Source organism: Stegastes partitus, unplaced genomic scaffold (assembly GCF_000690725.1).
Source record: "Stegastes partitus isolate 25-593 unplaced genomic scaffold, Stegastes_partitus-1.0.2 Scaffold2069, whole genome shotgun sequence".
NCBI lineage: Eukaryota > Metazoa > Chordata > Actinopteri > Pomacentridae > Stegastes > Stegastes partitus.
Window position 1 is genome coordinate 45,114 of NW_007579800.1, and position 22,949 is coordinate 68,062.

The 22,949-nt window shown below is 39.2% G+C and overlaps 1 protein-coding gene across 1 annotated transcript; it reads left to right on the plus strand.

The window, feature by feature from the left end:
• Window positions 1-1,197: 1,197 nt before the first annotated feature.
• LOC103373795 (alpha-2,8-sialyltransferase 8F-like) lies at window positions 1,198-16,698 on the plus strand. Its single transcript, XM_008303789.1, has 7 exons — window positions 1,198-1,526; window positions 4,198-4,272; window positions 4,388-4,462; window positions 6,068-6,212; window positions 9,704-9,816; window positions 11,078-11,170; window positions 14,993-16,698. The coding sequence occupies exons 1-7, from the start codon at window positions 1,426-1,428 to the stop codon at window positions 15,468-15,470; spliced, it is 1,080 nt and encodes a 359-aa protein (XP_008302011.1). The 5' UTR covers window positions 1,198-1,425; the 3' UTR covers window positions 15,471-16,698.
• Window positions 16,699-22,949: the final 6,251 nt, after the last annotated feature.

The following is a 22,949-nucleotide window of genomic DNA, read 5'->3' on the forward strand; positions in this document are numbered from 1 at the left end:
GATGTGCTCATCATTGCAGGAACCGTTGCATTAATGTGGTTTTTGAGGTAAGAAGAAGGTTAAGTGTAGCTTTTACTTTCCTTAGCAGCTTTATTTGCTACAATTAGCCTGATTATATTATCCGCACGACCCTCTTCACTGATCACTCCCCATTCTTCTGTCCGGTCACGGCAAAGCAACCTCAAACAACCCTGCGAACGCTGACGCCTGCCAAAAAAAGAAAACTTTGTAAGCACTCTTTTGTTTTGGATTTTCTCTGCATGGAGTTGCGAGGTTGCTGCTGCACAGCTCAGCTTACAGCGTGCTGTTAGCAGGCTTTATTGCACAGCGTGGCGTTTTTTCCACTGAGAACAGGAATCAGGAGGGATAAATACAGGAGAGCCGGGTGTGGCCATCCACTTGTGGGTGTTTATTGTGAAATGCATCCCATATGCTCGACAAATTTCCCATAGTCCTCCTTTCAGCTTCACCTCTAAGACTTTTTTCAGCTGAAAAAAAAAAAAACGAGAGCGAGTGTGAGCTTCCTGCCACTCTTTTTTCTGCCAGCTGTAGAAGAAAGCAGCAGCCCTGTTCATCCAGTTTTTCCCCACTTTGTTGGAGGATACAGCTGGCAAAGTTTGACGCTGGAATAAAAGAAGCTTGTGTGTGCATGTAGGTGAGAATCTGGGTTGTTATTAGGAGTCGCTCGGATTGGACGAGGAAACCTCAGCCCCCCTCGTGAACGTGTTTTCTGACACACACAAGTCAAGAGAGGCTAATTCAGTACCAGGCACTCATATTACTGCCTCGTTTCTGTGCAACAGGGGGAGAGAGAGGGGCTTTAGTGGGGGTGGTGGGCAGAGGACGGCTGCCGGGGGGAGGGAGGGGAAAGCAGAGAGGGGGAAGGCTGGGGCTCTGGGATGGGGGCGGAGAACAGAAAGAGCTCCGGCCGTGGGACTACCGCCGTAAAGTAGGACTGAGAGAAAGGAGATGGGTGAGACCTGAGAGACATGGCGAGGATTAAAGTGGGATGTGGAGCAACCGAATATCAGCACAGCTGACCTGAGCACAACGAGAGCGAGGAAGGGAAGGCGCGCAGAGGGGGTGAGGACTTGCCTGAACAAGAGGCAGAAAACAGAAGAATGACTGAGGAGACTTGAGAGATACTGAGCCAGAGCAGTCAGACAGGAAGAGGGAGAGACAGAGGAGGAGGAGGAGGAGGAGGAGGAGGAGGAAAGGGGGGGAGAAGCGAGGTTAAAGAAAACTGAAGAAAGAAAGACGAGAGGCAAAAGATTAACACCGTGTCTGAGTAGGAAAGGGGGAGGAAGTCTGAGAAGGCAGGGCAGGGTGACAGCGGGGTGAGTGTTAAAGGGAGAGCAGGACAGAGGCCGGGAGAGACTGAAGGTGAAGGAGGCTCACGGGTGAGGTTCGCAGGAGGGGTGAGGTATGAGGGGACAGCTCCTGAAGTCACTCTTCTCTCTGATGGTCACCCTCTTCTGCCTGGGGAGTCTGCTCACCTCGCTCGTCTGGTTCATGTTCGACAACACGTAAGTGTTACACCTACAGAGCACACAGGAATCCCAAAAGGTTCTTCTGAATGCTCTCTGGTTCTTTACCAGTTCTTCACAAAAGTTCTTTACGTACTTTTTGTGGCGCTTAAAGAGTTAGTTCGGTGGCAGGTAAAAGCATATAATCGGAGCTGCAACTAGTTTCTGAATCAGTCATTTAGTTTATAACGTCAAGCTGGCATCCTGTAACATGCTGTTCTGTCTGACCAACACTAAAGAACCCAAACTGTTCAATGTTCTGTTGACTCAGAAATGCTTTGAAATTACTGAAACAATAATGAAGTCCTGTATGGAGCCATGCTGGTCCGCATAATCTCTACAAGTTGTAGCAGCAACATTTGTGGTATCTAAAGTAACTGTTTTGTGGTGGTTAAAGTTGAGGTTCTAGTCTCTGGTTATGTCCTTCATTTGTCTGAATGCCATACGTTGTTCCGTCTGACCAACAGTCCAGAAAGCAAAATCTGATATTTGCTTAAAAATTGCTTAAAAAGTAAGAAGTACAGTATGTCACAAAAGTGAGTACACCCCCAAGTGAAAATGTCCAAATTGGGCCCAAAAACGTCATTTGGTGCGGCTCCCATTATTTCCCAGCACTGCCCTGAACCCTCTGGTTCATGGAGTCCACTGGAATCCTCTTCCACTCCTCTGTGACAACATCACGGAGCTGGTGGATGTTAGAGACCTGGAACTCCTCCACCTTTTGTCTGAGGATGCCTCAAAGTGGAGGCCACACAAAATGTTGACACCTTTTGCTGCCAGCGGTTTCGGCATTAATGACTGTGTATTAATTCATTTTGAGGGGACAGTAAATTACAGGGGTTTTTTTGTTTGTTTTTCTTTACAAACTACAATGACAAACTGTTGTACAAGCTGTGCACTGACTATTTTACATGGTAGCAAAGTGTCATTTCTTCAGTGTTGTCCCATGAAAAGATATAATAAAATACTTGCAGAAAGGTGAGGAGTGCTGTCACTTTTGTGACACTCTGTATCTTGAATGGTTCCCTAAAGAACCGTATCTTTTGAGTGCAGCTTTCTGTGGTATTACTGCAGTTGTAGTATTAATTTAACTCTTTTATTTGTATGTAATATGTTGTTTTGATGGTTCTTGGAGGCACATTTAGGGCTTCTAGAAGAAGGACCTCTGCCTAATAGGTTGTTTTCAGAAGCAAAACACAGCTGAATTAAGTTTAGGTTAAGAAGTTGTGTTTATGCCACTGGTTTAAGTTAGATCTACTTAAATCATTTAATTCTTCTCAAATTAACAATTTGCATTGCTGCAACTTGAGTTGAAAGGAAATCAACTTGAAGTTCCCACTTTATCCAAAAGAAATGGTTGTTATGACGTTAGATGCAGAATGTCTGTCACTACATGTCTGTATATAGCGGGAACCTGCTAAAGCAGAAGCTCATCAAATGTCACTGAAACTGAAACAGGAGAAGCTTCTCAACCACACCAACAGCCATTTCAAATAAATGATATATGCACGAGCTGGAAATACTTTTGGGTTTGTTTTTCCACAACAAGATCACATCAAAAGAAGATAAGTGATCAAGCAGGTTTGTACATGACAATGTTGGATCAGAATTTTTCAGTCCGGTCTGGAAACTTAAAAACAGGAAGCGGAAGATAACCACTGCATTAGAAACTCACACCGCAGGCACATCAAGAGACGCCTGCTGCTCAAATACAGCTCAGTAGCAAAGGTCTCTGCACATGAGTTTGCACACTGGTTGTTCATTTATGGTGCATGAAGCTGCAGTCTGTCAGTAGAACATCAATGAAAACAGAAGTTTGCACAAACTTTTCGTCAGTCGTTGTTACAGTTCATTCATGCAAACCTTCACACTGAACCACACAGCTGTGGTTGGCATGTGAACATTTACTGCTCAGATTCACTTTATAGAAATATACGCTGTTAAAAAATAAATAAATATAACAATAGTAATATTTTGGCAGCTAGGGAACCAAAAACCTATAAAAATGTTTTTTTAAAAAAAACCATTTAAAAAAAAAACAAAAATTGGCAAAAAAAAAAAAAAATTTCCCCTTTAAGGGAAAACCCCGGGAATTTTTAATGAACAATATTTACAAGTAAAAAAAAATGTAATATATAATGGCAATATAGAATTTAGCATACAATGATATATATATTAAAAAATAGTTTCAAAGGTGATTATTTTTTACAGAAATTATACACTGATGAAAACATATTCATTAAATATTTTTATTTCAAAAACTTCTGTTATATTATAGATATTTAACATTTAACAAACAAAACTTGAATTTAATAGTTTCATATCTTTAATTTTTTTTTGAATATATTAGAATATTACAATTAGAATAAATGTACACATTTACTTTAAGTCTTTTCATTGCAAAATAAAATCTTTTTAAAAATTACATTTTATGGTTATTCACAGTTACACATTTACATCAATATTACTAGACATAAAAAAATCTACAGTATTTTGTTATGGAAGATTTTCTTATACAGCATAGAAGCTGCTGACCAAATAATAAATTAAGCTCCTTATTATGATGTCAACAACAGAACAACAGCAATCAAGCAAAGACAAATGAAGGCTAGAAGCTCAGACGTTGTCTAGTTTATTTGCATTTCACTAGTGTGTCCTGTTTTTGTCTCAGTAATGTGGATCCTCAACGACCGCCTCCTCAGAAGAAAAATGCCCCTCAGCCCCCTGATCTTTGCAAAGGCTGCAGGTGAGCAAACGCTGTCACAGTTTCTAGTTATACAACTTGTCTGTTTATGCTATCATCACATCAAATCATGTCAGAACTACTGGGATTACTCACCTGACCGGTTTGTGTGTGACAGAGAGGTCATCGACAAAGTAATGGTGCGTCACTCTCAAGCCTGGAAGAGGCAGGAGGACAATTACCAAAAATTCAGGTAAAGACATCCCCTCAAAGCCTTATTTTTGACAGTTTTATCCTGAGTTTTTCGGGAACAAAAAAAAAATAGAAAGTACAACCAAAAAAACATAAACAGATTGCCAGTACAGCAAACAACTGCATGCATGCACAGATGTTCTGCATCCTCTATATTTATATCTATACAAAAGACCCTTTTCAGTTAATCCCATGAAAACACAGATGCCAGATGTGCAAATAGATACATACTGCAGCAGGTAAAAGCACAGTCAGAAACTCTAATGCAACCTTACACATAAACTGTGCACAGAAGTCCTAAAAAGCTCTAAAGACTCAGAGCGAGGTTGTAAAAATGCATGTAGTATGGAATGTGCAAATATTTACAGTATAGAAAATATACAGTTTGCAAAAATGTTTTTTAAAAAAAATCTCTGAAGTACAAAGTCCACAGTGACCTGCATACCAAAAAATATCAATATTTATGTAACAGCAATGAACATTTGTACCCATGACAATGTTATTTCCCAAAACCTCACTTGGATTTGTTCAAAATAGCAGAAACTGATGCATGAAAATGAACTTAAACAGTTTCAAAAGTAAAAAAAAAAAAACACTAAATGTGTTTCCTTTTACGTAGAAACTGGGAAGAACAGTGCAGACATGGACGGAGAAGTAGAAATAGAAACTCAGATTAAGGCAGAGGAACTGAAAGCTCTATAAATAAGACGTCTCAGGTTCGTGTGAGTTATTGTAAAACAGAAACTCTTCTCCTGGAAGACTGTTTCCACTCACTGCAGCCGTTTTACAGAACAAAATCTTGACATAAACATGAAATCACTCCAATTTGCAACCTACAATAATATGTTAACCTGCACACAAAAAAATATATAAAAAAAAAATCCAGATAAAAAAATAGAATTTAGCAGCAAAGGGGCCAGAAAAAAAAGTAAAATACAGAACCATTCAAAAAGTGTAAAAACTGCTGGAAATAATGAGGGATGGAAGACTGTAGCGTTTCAAAACTGTGAAAACAAAACCCTGCAAAATAACAGCAAGTACCTGTGAAACAATTCTATATTTTTAGCAGAGTTAAATATAGTAAGAAACAGGGCCTAAAGGTTGAGACAATTTAAAAAATGTTTACTATATTTTAATCTTTAGTATGCATTTTTTTTTCAAGTAATAACATTGTTTTAAAAAAAAGAAAAAAAAAAGAAATTACTTATGAAAATAAAATGACAGTTTAACATTTTTCAATCTTAAATCAAAAATATTATTCTTTACAGTAATTGCAAATACATGTTAAATATATATATATATGATTTAAAGTCAAGCACTGTAAAAGCACAAATTTCTGTTTGGAAATACAAATTTTTAGACGTTATTTACAGTTTTATCCTGCTTTTTAATAATTGACAGCTAAATTATTACTCTGATTATTTTTTTATTATTTCTTATCGTAATTGAACAAAGCAGTGAAAATGTATAGAATAATGGTAAAATACTTCTTTTGTTTCTTTTTTTACAGTGTTCATGTTTTACATTTTGCAAATAGCCAGTCATTGTGCTCGACATCTAATCTTGCTGCTCAGTCAGTGTCAACAAAGTCCTTGTGGTTCAACAGATCTCAGCTGAGCAATAAGTGCAATGGATTCAACAAGGCCATAATTACCCAGACCAACACTCCAGTGGGATCCAAGCTTGTTTACGACGGGGAGAAGAAGAGAACTCTGCAGGTGACTCCAGAGATCTTCAGCACCTTTATCAAGGTATGTTATTTGTCATTCATGAACACAGGATCTGCTGCTTGTTTGACGTCTTGAATGTTCCTGACATGTGATTATTTCACAGCTTTGCTCGTGCGTGTTCTGGCATGAGTCATGTGTTTAGTCACATGCCAGCTCTTTGATAAAAACACGACGCTGCAGCGTGGTTTATTTTTGGTAAACTGGCATCACACTGCACTGCTGAACTGTATACACTAAAGCTAAAATGTGAGTACGTCATTTGAACTGGGGACCTCTTGATCTGCAAATGCTCTTCCACTGAGCTGCACCCCCTCTGACTGAATGCTTTGTTTCATATAATGTATGTTTGCCATGATAAACCTTTGAGGGCATAATTTTTACTGCTGTAAGAGCAGAAATGTAATGTTTGTTTCAACCACTAATAAGAGCTTGTTGCATTGCACATCAGGATAATTGCAGCCATTTGAATATTCAACATGAATAAATGCAGGGAACCTCATCATAAAGACAACTGTGAATATGAGCCAACAGTGACTTCACTGGAAAGAGTTCAAGGAAATGGTTTCTATCTTGTTTGTAGCCAACAATAACATAACTAAACCCAACAACAGTGGCTTCACTGTTGTTGGGTTTTCCTCATATATAAATTCATTCCAGGAAATGGTTTCTATTTTGTTTTCAGCCAAATATTTACATAATTCAACCCATCTGGACACTGAGAAGCGACATTGTACCAACTACTGAAAAAGTAATATTGCAAATTAATTGATATTATGGTTTGGCTTTAAGTTCCCTGTAGTCAGGAGAACTCACAGAACACAGAACAGGTGGACACAGTTGCACAGCACAATCAGATTAAGGCAGAAAAGTAGGTGTATTATCAGGCAGGATTCAGTACACAGGTGATGCGTCAGTAAGGCAGAGGTATCCAAAGACGAGAGGCAACAAGGCAAGGTCGAAGGCAGAAAACGAGGTCGTACACAAAACGGACTTGACTATGAAGCGCTGGGACGAGGACAGTGAAGTACAAAGAACTGGCAACGGTGCGACACACAGGGTAAAGTACAAGAGGTAGTGAGGGAAGATAGGAAACAGGTGAGGAGAGCTTAGGTGGTAGAGCGGGTTGTCCTCCAACTGCAAGGTTGGCGGTTGACCGAAATAAGGTCAAAATATTAAAAAAAAAAAAAAAAAGGGGGACAACAACATGTAAAGTCAATGTCTTAAATAAATATAGACAGAAAGAACTAAACTATTAGGACTATGAAGAGCAGCCAAATGCCACTGAAAGCAAGTGTGTCGTGAGATTCGATTGAAAGAGGACAGAGAAAGAGAAAGCTTTGGAGCTGCCACTGCAAAGACATGGTGTCTTTTACCACCAACCTCAATCACGTATCAGCTAAGATCCCACAGAGGTTTGAAGAGGCTGAGAGGTAGAAAACTGCAAGAGAAGTTCTGAAATGCACACAGTTACCAACTGATGCAACGCTTTATGAACAAATAAAAGAGCCGGAAAATCCAAAACAGATGCAAAATAACATGCTGTACGGCCTGCAGTTTATGTTGAAGTGCATTTTCTCACCAGGAATAGATAAAAGGTTGAATCAGCTGCACCATTTTTTGAAATATATGGCTGTCGAAACTGATCAGAAGTCAAGCTCCTGAAACTACAACGATGCACTAATAGATTCGTTGTGGTTGTTGCCCAGTGTTCATGAATTTAGGTCATCATATCAACAAATGCAGTCAGATTCAAGCAACAGTTTAATATGTGATACCATAGCATCCTGTCAGTGTTGAGTTTGTGTTTCCACAGGAAGTCTTTTGTCTGTTGATGAGTCGTTGATGTGTTGGCAGAAGTGTCACCGTAATGCTTTTAGGAGAGACTGTCTGAAACCGCAATGTACACCTGCACTGAGTCACATTTACTGATTCAGATTAGTTGTTCAGCTTTGTGTTGGGTCGACATCATAATTATCAACTTAAAACTGTGTCCAATTTGAATTTCCACGGAAGTTGATTTAAAGCTAAATTCAAGTTTGGACAACTTAATGAAATTAGCTTGATAACTTCATTTCTCTCAACCCTAAGTTCAGGCTTTCAAGTCACCTCCTCATCTTCCGTTAAAAACAGATTTTCCATGAATTGATTCAATTGAATCACAGTTATCCAAATAATATAAATGCTACTGGCCTAAGCTAGATGTACTTAAATCATTTGACTCCTCTAAAATGAGCATTACTGCAATTTATATTGAAGAAAAGTCAATTTGAAGTTTTCAAATTTAACTTAAATCCAAATGTCAACATGATTTTTTCATTGGACCTTTTGTACCGAACGCTCAATGCTAAAGGAACTGAACTTGGAAGAGCAGTTTAAAAGGGACAAAATGTCATTTTAAGCTGAAAGAATCCACAACATGCCTGGACGATTTAAGACAGGTTGAAAATAGCTTTTCTAATTCCTCAAACTCATTACAGCTTGTTGAACATATCATTACAGGTTGTTATTACTGAAAAAAGAGATTTCTGTTTAGCCCAACGGTTATTTTTTAGTCTTAAAGTTGGTCTGATTGTTGGATTGTCAGTTTTGGAAAAAGGCCAGAGGGTCGAAGTATTTAAAGAAATATTCAACTGTTTTAATGTCGCTTCAAAGATTAATCCAATTTATCATTATGATGTGTTCACTTTTCGGTTATATGCATCATAATCACAAAAATCACACCATCTTTTCCTTTTCTGTTACCAGGGGGCACCCAGATTTGAACTGTGGATTCTTGATCTGCAGTTAAACCACTGAGTTATACCCCCTTCCTCTATGGCTCTTTTATATTCCTCTAACAGTCTGCCACTGAGTATAAGAGCTTTTTGAGCCATTTTGTCTGCCCTATTCTGTCCGGAAAGACCTGCACTGAGTCTGATCGAATCAAATGTTTTGGATGAATGAGGCAAAGAGGTTAAATCTCATTTTAGGAATCTCATTTCACCAGTGCTTTCATTAAAGTTCAGTTCGACAGGCTCCAAAGTCTGCTTTTCTAGATTGAAACAAAACAGGCTGATCACGTCTGTTGTTTTTCAAAAGCTCTGTCAAATGTGGATAAGAGATGCAACCTTGTTATTTTGTCTTCTTGGGGTGCTGTTTTTTTAATAACCATAACAACAATAAATCACAACTTTTTTTTGTAATTCATTTCAAGGTCATCTTTGTTTGTAAAATAAAATACATTGATGATAATACATAGATAAGAACCACTAAAAACTGGCCTCACATATGTGAACGATGTGTCTGTACGGCACCGAGCAGTTACATACAGCGAATTAGGGAGGATCCAAAACTCTGATGCAACTCAACCAGAAACAAACCCTGATCTTTTGGCAAATGATTGGAATCCACAGATGGAGTGAAGAGCAAACACTTGCGAAAGAGACCTATCTCCCTTCTCTTTACATAAGTCTTTCACAAAAAAAACGATTTTGCTGTTTCATAATGCCTTTTGTTGTTGTCGTTGATTCCAGGAGCATCCTTTCTCAAATAAAACATGGGACACTTGTGCCGTCGTTGGAAACGGTGGGATCCTGACCAACAGCAGCTGTGGAAAAATGATCGACTCGGCTCAGTTTGTCATCAGGTGAGAGAGACGTCCAGCGCAGAGGACTGAATAATTAACATGGACAGTCCATATACCTGCCACTCTGATTTGTTAATCCAAATCACTGGTCCACTGCAGCCCCTCTTACTTGTGGTGTCTCACAAGGCTCCATCGTAGGCCCTATCTTGTTGCTGATATACATTTAAGAAACACAAAATTCTTTTTCACTGTTTTGCAGATGTTATACAAGTTTATCTATCAAAAAAAAAAACTTGCTGGACTGCTTTGAAGATGTCAAATCCTGGATGGACTTTCTTAATACAAATAAAAATAAGACAGAGATTGTTATGTTGGTCAGCTTAGTGGTCAAAAACAGCTCTTTTCAGTTACAATTTTAGGCCAAGATTAAGGCCGATCTGGCTGCTAAAGACTGAAAAAAGTATTCATGCCTTTATTACTGGATGAACGTCATTTTAAACATGTGGGTGGAGAGCAGTCGGCTCTTTGGCATGGTTCATTTGCAGCTGTTCTCCAGCTAGAATGTTCCAAAAATGTTCTGACAAAAGTTCTGCAAAGTTCTAGGAGGAGTTCAGGAGCAATTTTCTTTTAGTCCCCAAAATGTTCCTCTTAGAGGTAGGATGAAGTTCTTTAAATACACTCTGTTGCACTGAGATGTAACACTGTGTGTTCTCAACAACAACGCCTGCAAAATACCCTCATATATTGCATACATCAAATTAATAGCATCTCCAAACACCTTTTGAATGTTGCGTTGAGAACGTTCTTTTGTTATCATGGTGCATATGCATAGATATACACACACAAAATCTTTTAACCTCATATGAACATTTTTTGAAACTACGCATGTCTTTAAAACCTTCTTTGAACATTAGGGTAAAATGTTTGCTCTTAAAACATGATTAGAACATGTAGGTAATGTTGTTCAATGTTGTGGGACTATTCAGGAAAAGAAAGGGACCTCCCTCCACTGGCTTTCTGCCTATTTCAGGATTTATTTTAAGATTTCATTGTTTGTTTTTCAGGTTTTAAGTGTGTTCTCACTTCCCTATTTAGAAGAACTCTTACATCCTCATACCCCAGTTAGAGCACTGAGGAACCAGATAGTCTCAAATGTTTCAAGATGTAAACACCAATTCTTGTGCAATAGCTGCTCGTAATCGAACATTTATCTTTGAGTCAATGTGTTTATGTCGTACGAGTTGCTGTTTAGAATTCGACAGCACTTTGGTGCAAATCCTGTTGTTTAAATAGATATATTTGTTCTTCACTGTTTGTTTAGGTGCAACCTCCCCCCTTTGGCAAACGGATACGAGAAACATGTTGGCATCAAAACTGACCTTGTGACGGCAAACCCGAGCATCCTCTACGAGAAGTGAGAATGAATCTTTGTCCACCGAAATACATAAACGCCATTCCATTACAAATCTCTAAATGTTCAGAACTGCTCGACCATCTCTGAAATTTGTGTAGAACAAACTATGGCTATTTATAAATATATGTTTTTAAAGTTTAGCTTAATCTATAAAAACTGCCCATTCACCAACTTTTAGTATGTTTCTTGTGCATTGAAATTTTAAAAAGTAAAATAGAAATTCTATATAGTTTGTATCATTTTGAGGTGCAACCACATATGGCTCTCATACATCACTGGTTGACTTCTGCATTATCAGTGTTTTCAATTTGTGTTCCAAACTGGGACTTTTGGTGATGCTTCAACTTTATTTGTTTTTTTCATATTTAAACCCATAATTAGAGATTATTTAATCCAGCTGACCAGTATAGCTGAATCAATGACACTATGAGAAATTACAATAACATGCGGAAAATGGGTCAACAGGCAATTAAAATATATATATCTTGGAAAGTACAGTTGTGAGCAAAAGACTCCATACACTTGTCCACCGTCCAGAGTTTCTTAATGGGTTTAAGTCAGAACCTTGGGGAGACCTTTAACATTTTTGATGCATGTTTGGGGTAACTGTCTTGTTGGAACCCAACTACCTCCAAGACCCAACCTTCTGGCTGATGATTTTAGGTTTTTCTAAAAATGTGGAGGTAATCCTTATTCTTCATTTACTCTGCTTAAAGCACCACTGGCAGCTGAACAGCCCCAGAGCATAATGCTGCCACCACCATGTTTGGTGGTAGGTTTGGTGTTCTTGGTTTTTAAGGCCTCACCTTCTCTGCTCCAAACATATTTGTGATCATTGTGGCCAAAAAGTTCTTTTTTTTTTTCCAAATTGCAGAACTTTTCCTCAGAAGGTCTTTTCTTTGTACATGTGATCAGCAACAAACTTCAGTTGAGCTTTAAGGTGTTGCTTCTACAGGAAGCGCTTCCTTCTTACACAGCAGCCTCTCAGCACACGTTGACGTAAAAGAGGACTGACTGTAGCAGCTTCTTACTCATTGGAAACCTGCTCACTGGTGATTCTTGGTCGACTCTTGACCATCCTGATACATTTTTTATCAGGGTATTTTCTTCCTGATCGTGGCGTTGACACAACTGTACCATGAACTCTATACTACAAACAGTTATTTGCACATATGATTTTAGGATTTGTAGGTGCTTTGGCATGGCTCTAAGTGACTTTCCTGACTTGTTGAAGTCAATGATTTGCTTTTTGAGGTCTAAGTTGAGCTTCACAGACTCTTCCACTTAGTAAGAGCAACATATGAATATTTGCCAACTAAACTGTTGCCAAACAATTTCGTCACCAGCATGTTTGTAGAGATGTGGAACAACATGTTTTAAAATGTTGAAGTTCAACTCCTGTGGGGAACCCTGAAATAACCTGCTCAAGTTAGCGTACCTATAAATGATTGTTGAAAAATCGATTTTTAAAAAGCAAATTCTGAGGGGTCAAATTAGGTTTTTTTTTCATGATTCTGAGTTGATTGTTAGCATTTATATTTCACCACAAACACTCCATTGTTGAAGAGCTCAGAACTGGCTCATACCCATGCACACCTAATGTCCATCCATAGTCACTGGGCTTCAGAGACCTGCTCTGTAGGAGGATCCAGTCCTGGGTCTGCAGGTAGGCACAGAGTGAATGCTGTGCAGCTGCACCCTGTGATAGAGGTAGATCTTCTGGTTTGATCACTCCTGCTGCCGCCTTCCTTGAGAACATGCTGTACCAAATTTGAAACAGAAAAACAATTTTTATTATTATTATTTTAAATACTTTTATAAAGATTCTAATTATGATGATGATGATGATGATGATGATGATGATGATTATTTGTCGAAGTAATGGCAGTGTTATTATTATTACCTGTCAAGCAGAGTTGTTTTCCCATGGCCGGCAATTGCAGAAACTGTGAGAGATTCTTCTTAACCACATCAAACGGCTCTTTCGGAAGGGAAACACATTTATATCTGCCAACTAAATCGTTACCAGACAGTTTCATCACCAATGTGTTTGTAAAGATGTGTAATAACATGCTTTAAAATGTTGAAGTTCAACTCCTGTGGGAAACCCTGAAAAAACCTGCTCAAGTTAGCGTACCGATAAATGATGGTTGAAAAATCAATAAAAAAAAAATCAGCCTTAAGTTACTTATGAGGGGTCAAATCAGTTTTTTTTTTCATGATTCTGAGTTGATAGTTAGCATTTATGTTTCACTATGGACACTTCATTGTTGAAAAAAGCCACAATCACTTTTACATTTACATTCACAGTAGCTTTTATTTCACATATATGAAACTCAGTTATTTCTCATTCACAATGTCAGACGCTTCAAGAGTCATTGTCTATGTCTTCTTCAGACTCAACAACATCATGACTGCAGTTTCTACATGTAATGCTTTTACAGACTCCACAGGTCCAGATGCTCGTGAGCCCATTCTTCTTGCAGCTGCACTGCCGGTTGCTGCAAGAAGAATGACAATTACAGCTCGTCAACTTCAGTAGCTCCTCAGGAGCCATGGGGTCTAGTGTTAGAACTGGCTCATACCCATGCACGCCTAATGTCCATCCATAGTCACTGGGGTTCAGAGACATGCTCTGTAGGAGGATCCAGTCCTCGTCTGCAGGTAGGCACAGAGTGAATGCTGTGCAGCTGCACCCTCTGTTAGAGGTTGAGTCTCTGGTTTGATCACACCCACCACCGCCTTCCTTGAGAACATGTTGTACCAAATTTCACCCAATGTAGTATCTGGTCCATGATAAATGTACTGGAAAATCACAGTACCAGCCAGTATAATGTGAAACATAAATACAATTATTATTATTATTATTATTATTATTATTATCATTATTTTTACTATGATGACAATCATAATGATGATGATGATAATTATTATTATTTGTCAAAGTAATAGCAGTATTATCATGATTACCTGTCAAACAGAGGTGTGTTCCCATGGCCAGCAATCACAGAAACCGTATCACACCCTGTGAAGGCGAAGCTAGCCCTTCTGTCTTTCATAGAGAGATTCTTCTTAACAACATCAAATGGCTCTTATGACGTCCGAAAGATCCAAGAATGCTGGCTCCTTCTACGGAGCATACCTCTGAACCCCAGTGACTATGGATGGACATTAGGTGTGGGTATGGGTATGAGCCAGTTCTAACACTAGACCCTATGGCTCCTGAGGAGCTACTGAAGTTCACGAGCTGTAATTGTCATTCTTCTTGCAGCAACCGGCGGTGCAGCTGCAAGAAGAATGGAGTCACGAGCATCTGGACCTGTGGAATCTGTAAAGGCATTACATGTAGAGACTGCAGTCATGACGTTGTTGAGTCTGAAGAAGACATCATGATTACTCACAAGAACTTAAGAGGCCATGTCACCTAGAAAATTTGATTAGCACAGCTTCCTATATCACCAAAAAGACCTACAATAAATCTATGCAAGACCTCAGATGCATGATTGTTTTCTGTGACAAAGATGCATGTGTTTCAGTGGTTCCATCACAGAAAATTTCAAGTTATAGGTGTCATTGGAAACTCAAGACTACCATGATATACATGGCATTTACAAGTGTATCCACATTTTTGTTCATAACTGTATTTGACATATCAGTGTAAAATTTCACTGATACCATTTTAACTATCCATAGTTTGTGATTTAAAAAAAAAGGTTCAAGCAAATCAAAAGTGGTTGAGCAGAGGGCCTCTGATGATTTGGGATGGAATAACCTGTGAGATTCCTTTAGTTTTGTTTCTTCACATCAGCTCTTTATTTACAGGTACGGGGCTCTGATGGGCCGCCGCCGTCCATTTGTGGAGAGTCTGCACAGCTATGGAAACTCCCTGCTGCTTCTTCCCGCCTTTTCCTTTGGCCACAACACTCCTGTGTCTCTGCGGGCCGTGTACACCATCGAGGATTTTCAGATCCCCACTCGACCCGCCTTCTTCAACCCAGAGTATCTCGAGAGTTTGGCCCTGTTCTGGCGCTCTCAGGGCGTGAGAGCAGTGCGGCTGAGCACTGGCATCATGATGGCCAGCCTGGCGCTGGAGCTCTGCAACAACGTTCATCTGTACGGGTTCTGGCCCTTCAGCACCCACCCGTATGGCCTCCATGCCCTGACCAACCACTACTACGACAACAGACAATCTAAAAGCAAATACCACGCCATGCCAGCTGAATTTGAGCTCCTGCTGCGGCTGCACAGTCAAGGCATTCTTAGGCTTCACCTGGGAGACTGCCAACCAGGTGGAAAGTAGTTCCCAGGAACAAACAACACCACAGCAATAAAGTGCCTTCTTTTTAGCCTCAGGATGAAGCCAGTCACTCAGACGTTTCAAATGAATGAACTCGATTTATTTCAACTGATGGAATGGATCGAGTTTGTTCACCTGGTTACTCATCAGCAGTCAAAACGTTTGCACTGAAACCTAAATGCAACAATTAGAAGACTGTCTGCAGTCTTGCAGTGGATCTACAACTCTATTTATTACCACAAATGTTCCAGCTGGAGTCTGGAGGGAATTATTTAGATTTTACTGGGATGCCTTTGTGAGGCCTTTGTTAGGCTCTACATCGTAGTGCCTTATGTCAACACTTACTAATGATAGCTTTTGGATTAAACTGAATGTATTTTGAAGGAAATCAAATACCTCCTTTCCATGAAGATTGTCTGTCTAACGAAAACACCAGCACAGTGAATGTTAAAACCCATGAAACACATTTAACCACTTTGAGGAAATATTCTGCAGAGGGTAAATGTTTGGTACTCACTTAAATCGCGCCAATGTGCTGGTTGTGGATGCTGATCTCTGTACTGTTGTATTCACTGAGGCTGCTGGCTGTGATGCAGATTTTCGTTAAAGCGTCATGTCCAAGTAGCCTCAAATACAAACCGCCATGGACTGTGGAGCCAAGGATTTAACAGAGACGCCACAGAAAGAAAGTGGAATTAAAAAACAAGTAAAAGCATCCAGGGGGCCTCTGCTCACAAAGGTTGTTATGGTGAGCTTGTGTTACTATGTGCTTCGCCTTGTCGCCACAGTGACCGCACAGGGGAAGGTACTGTACTGCCACAAAGTGGTAAAATACACATGTTGGTACAATGTTAGTCTGGAAACAAGTTCTTGATAAGCTTATGTTACATGAATGCAGATTTAACTGACTCTAATGTAAGGAGATTGTGCACTTTGGGGGAAAATTATAGCGCTTTTTTTTTATTTTACACAAGACCTGGGTGGGTCTTGTGTAAATGGGAGTCATGCTGACAACATTAGAGTCTTAATAGTGAATTTTGTGATGCAGAAATAAATAATGTACAAGCTGTAGATGACCAAACTTGACAACTCTTGGTGAGCCAACTGTAGAATCATGTGAATGTTTGAGATTTTGTTTTGGGGTTTTTCTTTTTGTTTTATTTTCTTGAAAAGCACAAGGTGAGAAGGAAAAATGAAGATACGGTGAATAAATATTTATGTGAAACGGTTATTTGTATCTGTGGCTTCAGTGGAATTCATTTGTCTGACAGGGCAGCAAAAGCTTTTTCCCAGACATCTCAGTTTGCACGATTTATTGTCTTTGAGCCATTAAGTAACCAAAATCTGCCAACGTTTGTCATTAGAATTCAACTTTTTTTTTTTCTTACAAGCAGCACAGTTGGCCAGTTTAAGGCACAGTTTGTGCTCGGTGTTCATTTCCTGACTGGAACACTGTGTGAGCCGATGATTTATTTGCATAGTTTCGTCTTTGTGTATGCATTTTTCTCTTGATTCTCTTCCATATAGCATTTTTTAACCAAATGTAAGCCATATGGCACTGTTTTCAGTGTATGAGTCACAATAATATTTCCGTTCATTATTAGACCTCATCCTTTATCATATTCCATACAGCTTTCATAACAACAGACTTCACAGTACACAACAGCAGTGAGTGCATCTCTGAATGCCAAATGATTAAAAATTGCATCAGATTGCATTACATTTACTATTTTGAAAATTCAGGGCCCACATCAGGAACTCAATGCAACTAAAGTCGGGCAACATACTCATCCAGGTCATTGTTTCCACTATTTTCTTCCACAGAAACTCCTGTGTGATTTTATGCTTCTCATGCTGAAATATTCCTCTTCTGCAGCCTGGGAGTCATCTTGTCAGCCACTGTTTTTGCTATGTCCACAGACATTCATGGTGCATCTATAAATGTCATCTCCCAAGACATTTTTCAATCACTGACTCCCACCTCTGTGCTCCACTGTCAGGACTATGCATCCACTGTGGTAGTCCTGACCATGTTTACACCAAACATGTCAATCTGTGCCAAATATATTTATATTGGTTTCTTCTGACCAAAGAATGTTCATCAGTTTGATCTTGTGGGTTTCTTCAGAACAGCAAGCAAGGCTCAGTTTCTTAGATGTTGTCTATAGAAGAATTTATGCAGTGTTTTTTGCACTGTCTGAGCTGTCACTGACACTCGGATTTCCACTGATAAACCCTTTGCCAAGTCTAAAGCATTTGCTTGCCTTTTCTTCAGAGCTAGATTGTAAAAGTAGTTCAATGTCTGTGGCATCAACTTAGGAGGACGACCACTGCAGCTCTGATTTGTGGTACTTTGGCTCCTTCTGTACCTCCTGATTCAGGCTTTAACTGTGTTTCAGCTGATTTTAGTTGATCTTGCTGTGTACTTTTTCATCTTTGTGAAGAGTCACAATCAGATCAGTTCAGTTTTCGATATGGAGCCACGATGAAAACATGCAGACAGATAGAATCCGTAGGTCAGAAACTGAAAAAGTTCTGTTGTCCACGGGTCATTTTATAACCATGTTGATGTATTAAAAAAAATCACATTTGAAATAGCTGAAGTTTCAGGGATCACAGGTGTATTCATTTTTGTTGCATTGAGTTTCAACTTTGGGGCCTGAATTTTCAATATGCTATTTTGAAAGTATTTGTACTGAATTGTCAATAAAAGGAAATTCTCCACAGTTCCACCTAAAAATAATACCATCATTGAGAGGTGACACAATTTTGAATCACTTGACATTTTAAGCGACATTGTACAGCATGTCCTCGCTTCTGATGTACATTACTGCACTTTCCACTTCACTACTTGTCTCACTGCAGGCCATGTCACAGTTACGATGTGGACCAGATACACAAACATCTGGATGATGCATTCACAGACTCTGTAGAAAAAATAATCAGAAAGTACTAGGGCAGCCTTTTTTCCCCCTGCTCCTCTTCAAGATGTACAGAGATTCCTTTGTTTTGCAGTGACCTGCATGTGCACATTGTCTCTAAAGTGCGGGGTCAATGCATCCGGCCAATTAGGCCATTAATGGGATGAAATGTTTGCTTCTTTTTGAGAAAACAGCCCGCTGCCACAAGTTGCCATCCCAGACATCGCTCCTGGGATTCCAGTCATAGCGGCTTTGACCTCATTGTACATCCAGCTGCAGCACTTCGCCCGTTCCCACTGGCTTGTCTCTCCGGGGAGCGTTTTTTTTATTTCAGACGATTACAAAAACATACTTTCCATTTCCATTTTTGTTGTCTATTCTCCAGGCAGTTTGGCTGTGAACTCGCTGATGAAGATAGACTCAGTGGGAAGAAAAAAAAGAAATTGAGGACACGTGTTTCTTTTATTTCGAATGCTTTCAGAGCTGAAGAGGTGATTGTGTTATCAAGGATGATTCAGGTTTTGAAGTGAGTGGCTATTTGGAGCAAGCATTGACCTCACGCCGCATTAATGTAATCTAAAGCCTCATAGACTCGGATGTTCCCTCTTCACAAGATGTAGTTCAACTGCCAAAGTGACAAACAACATGACACGGCTGACACAAACTGAACTGACATCTCTTCGTCTCCTGTTTGTTCCTGCCAGTGACACAACATCAGCCCGAGCGACTGTAATTCTCCTGATAGGACTGCAGAGACCTCCTGCTCTTCGCTGATCAAAATCAAACACCCATCTCACGCTGACAACAAGAACAGGACAATACTTTGTGTTTCAAAAGGCCTTTTATTTCCTGATGCTTCTTCTCTTTTTTCTTTCTTTTTTTTTTTTCTCCCTCCGCTGCGGACGCAAAAAACAAAAGATGCTGAGACATCTTCATTCAATATGCATTTTTGATTTATTTTTTGTAGGAAAATAGGCCCTTTTTCACATGCAAATGTATTCATCAAAGAATATGAAAAAAATCTTTGCCAGGGGATACCAGAATGGCACTCAAAGAAATGTACATTTTACAAAAAGGCATAGAAAAACACACAAACACACAAATGCATGTATGAATCAGAGTTTGCACTGGTAATACCACTGGTTTTATTGTCACATCCCACACGGGCAACTATAAGAAATATGTAGGGAGAACAACATGGCCTCACTATTCCTTCCTCTAAACGGACAGACAGATGCTGAGGATGGACATTGTGGAATCCCTGATGAATAGACCCACAAAAAAGATTTCATCTGCTACAACCACTTTTAATTCTCCCACTGTGTCAATGTACAGTACAGAGATAAATCACAAAGGAATAATTGTCTTCGTAAGCATCACTCCACCCTTAAGTGCCGATTAACGCTAATCCTGCTGTTGCCTCACACCTAGCTCGTATATCTTTAAGCTGCCGAGTACGAGGGATAATTAAATGGCTTTCAGCTCCTAAGTGTGTCTCCACCCTCGGATGTGCTCGTGTGCATGTTGTCTCCGTCGCGTCTCCAAGTGTGATGCAAAAGTGTCGAAAATTGTTCCAAAAACAAAAAGAGTTGAAGCGCATTTATAGAATTTGCAGCACCTTACACGAACAGTGAAGGTTCATTTTAGAAACCAGCACAGACATGCAGCTCAAACCTGCAGCACCACATCCTTGTTTATTCTTATGCAAATGCAAAACCTCAAAACATGTGCTGACAGACTTGTACGTGACTGCAGGGCACATTGGCTTGACCCATATCGTTTAGGTGTTACTTTAAAAAAGACCTAACTGTTTTTTTGGAGACGTGGTTCTCACAAGACAGCGACAAAACGCACAGGAGCATAATAAAAGTAAAAGCCATTTTCGGAACTGCTTGTTCTCAGTCTTTGTCACTCACTCAATAGAGAACAGAAAAGCAGGGCAAAGACAAACACAAAACTGTGCCATGGGCTAATTCTTCTGACCTGGATAGCTGCCCAAATTCCTAAAACTTTCTACTAAAAACAGCAGTGTAGCTTCGTTTTGAAGATGTAAGGCCAAGCTGCCAGTCATGCAGACAGGAGCAGATGGGGTCTTTCGAGTCCCCTCATGGCAATGACCCCAAAATGCACTTTTCTTCCCTTATTTAGAGAGGAAGTCGCCCTCTTGTGGCCCCAGCTGGAGCACTGTGCATCACCAGCTGCCTGCGATCCACTTATGCTGCGGTTTTACTTGCTTCTTTTCATGTAGTTTAAGTTGCGAAACTTTTCTTACTGGGAAGTATTTAATGAGGGTTGACTGGCAGTGATTGGGAAACTCTCAGTAAATTACCAGCAGCTCACTGGGATAAGAGCTGGTGTAAATCGCTGCTCAGACTGAAACACTTGTGGTGATTTATGTCTGTTTGAATCTGGCCGGGCTCGTTCAGCAGACGTGTGGAGCCCAGTGATGAACAAATCAACCAGAGGGAGTCTTTCTGTTCATGCACATTACATATACACTGAAAAAAGAAGTAAATGTAGACAATTTTTCTGTATTTTTGAAAAACATCAATTCCAAAAGCAGACTGGGAATATTCGTGTTTAAGGCAAAATAGCATTACAAACCTGTCACTGTTCATAATTGTGATTTTATTTTACATAAAGGGATGTTTGAAGAAATAAAAAATAGTATTTTCACAGTGACTTCCTTTTCATTTAATAGACAAAAATAATAAAAATTTCTGTGTTGTTTAATAGATGAAACTGTTAAATCCAAGTTTAATCCTATGAATATATTTCTGAAGTCAAATTCAGTTTGTTTTGTAGCTTAACACAAATTCATTTGCTGACTTATTTAGTTGAGGAGCAAATTAATGTATGTGTATATATATTAGATATCCCTCACACGCAACGTTGCTCAATTAAATTTATTGGCTGCTATTTACCTTAAAAGTTTTTTTTTAATTCTGTTACGTTTGTTTGTGTTCGTATCTATCTATCTATCTATCTATCTATCTATCTATCTATCTATCTATCTATCTATCTATCTATCTATCTATCTATCTATCTATCTAATGTAAATAAAATGTATTAACCGTATACAAATTAAGGCTAGAAAATGTATTTTGGATTTTTAAAAATTACTACACATTGTTTTACTACATTTCTTGACCCCCAGCTGCTAGAATACTATCATACTTTTGACCCTTTTTTTGTTTTTGTTTTTTACAGTGCATATGTAAAGGAATGTAAATGAAGCCATGTCACAACGCACAGCCCCACAAATTCATCAGGGATGATTTGTTCATCTGTTTGCAGAGAGAGACTCGAATCTTTCTGCACAGATTTCTTAAATCAGGAACAGAATGTGGCGGTTTTTGGGGATTTGTTCTGCTTTCCAAATGCCATCGTGAAATGACAAAGCAGTCACAGCTTATTTGGAAGGCTACAGTTCTGCACAGCTTGGAATGGTTTGAACAATTTGGCACTTTACGTCGTCTCGCCAACACTTTCCATCAGCCAGTTCGTCTCCACACGCAGCTGTTCAGCAGATCTCAGCACAATGTCGGAAAAAGAGTAACACTGTTTAGTAAAATACAGCCCAGAGGGTTGCTACATACATACATTAAATACTAACACTGCAACATACAAGGAAAAGACTAACTTTTTTTTTCTTCACGTCATTAAGTCACCGTAGTTGACATATTATAAAAATATACTATGTCATATTTCACATTTTTTACAATTGGAAGGCAATTTAAATCACAATAACCATGAATATTCATACAGCTAATTCTTTTTTTAAAAGATCTTGTTCTATTTTTTTTTACATTTATTTTACAAAAAAAAAAACTTTAAAAACAGAGTGTTTTTCATATATATATTAAAAAAAACACTGGCTCGAACATAAAAATTGACTCCATTTTGGAGATTTTACAAAAAAAGCAATACACACACCGTAATACAAAAAAAACAAACAAATGACTGAAGTGACTTTTACAAAAGGGTTGGTCTCACGTAGGCATATTTGCACAATTGGAGTAGCATGGCCACAGTATTCCAAAGCTACAAACAACCAGGCTTCATAGCAGCCCAGCAGAAAATCTTGGCACTGACACTTGCATCACACAAACAGTGTTTGGTCTCACTATATTAGAGTAATGGCTTTGAACCTTTTCCCATTACGACGTGGTGATATTGCAGCCTTGTGCATCTAAACACTGAACTGGGAAGACGTATGTGACACACTACAGCTGGTTAAGGTGTTGCTGGATGCAGGTAGCATTTGGCAACTGGAATCTACTCCTCCCGCCCTCTGTAAGTGAAGCCCCTGCAGAAGATACCACCAGGGGGCAGTCTACTACAAGGCAGACGGTGAAGTCGCCTTGTTCAAAGCCACAGAGAGAAACTGAGAAGTTGAGGAACAAGGTATAAAAACTGGGTGCACCTTTTTTTCTCTTTTGTTTTTGATAAACACGCCACCTGCTGTACTCATCAGTTCCTGAGCAGCAGCTGGTGTAAAAAAAAAAGAAAAAGAAAACACAGGAAACACGTACAAACACAAAGTCACAGCAAATAACAC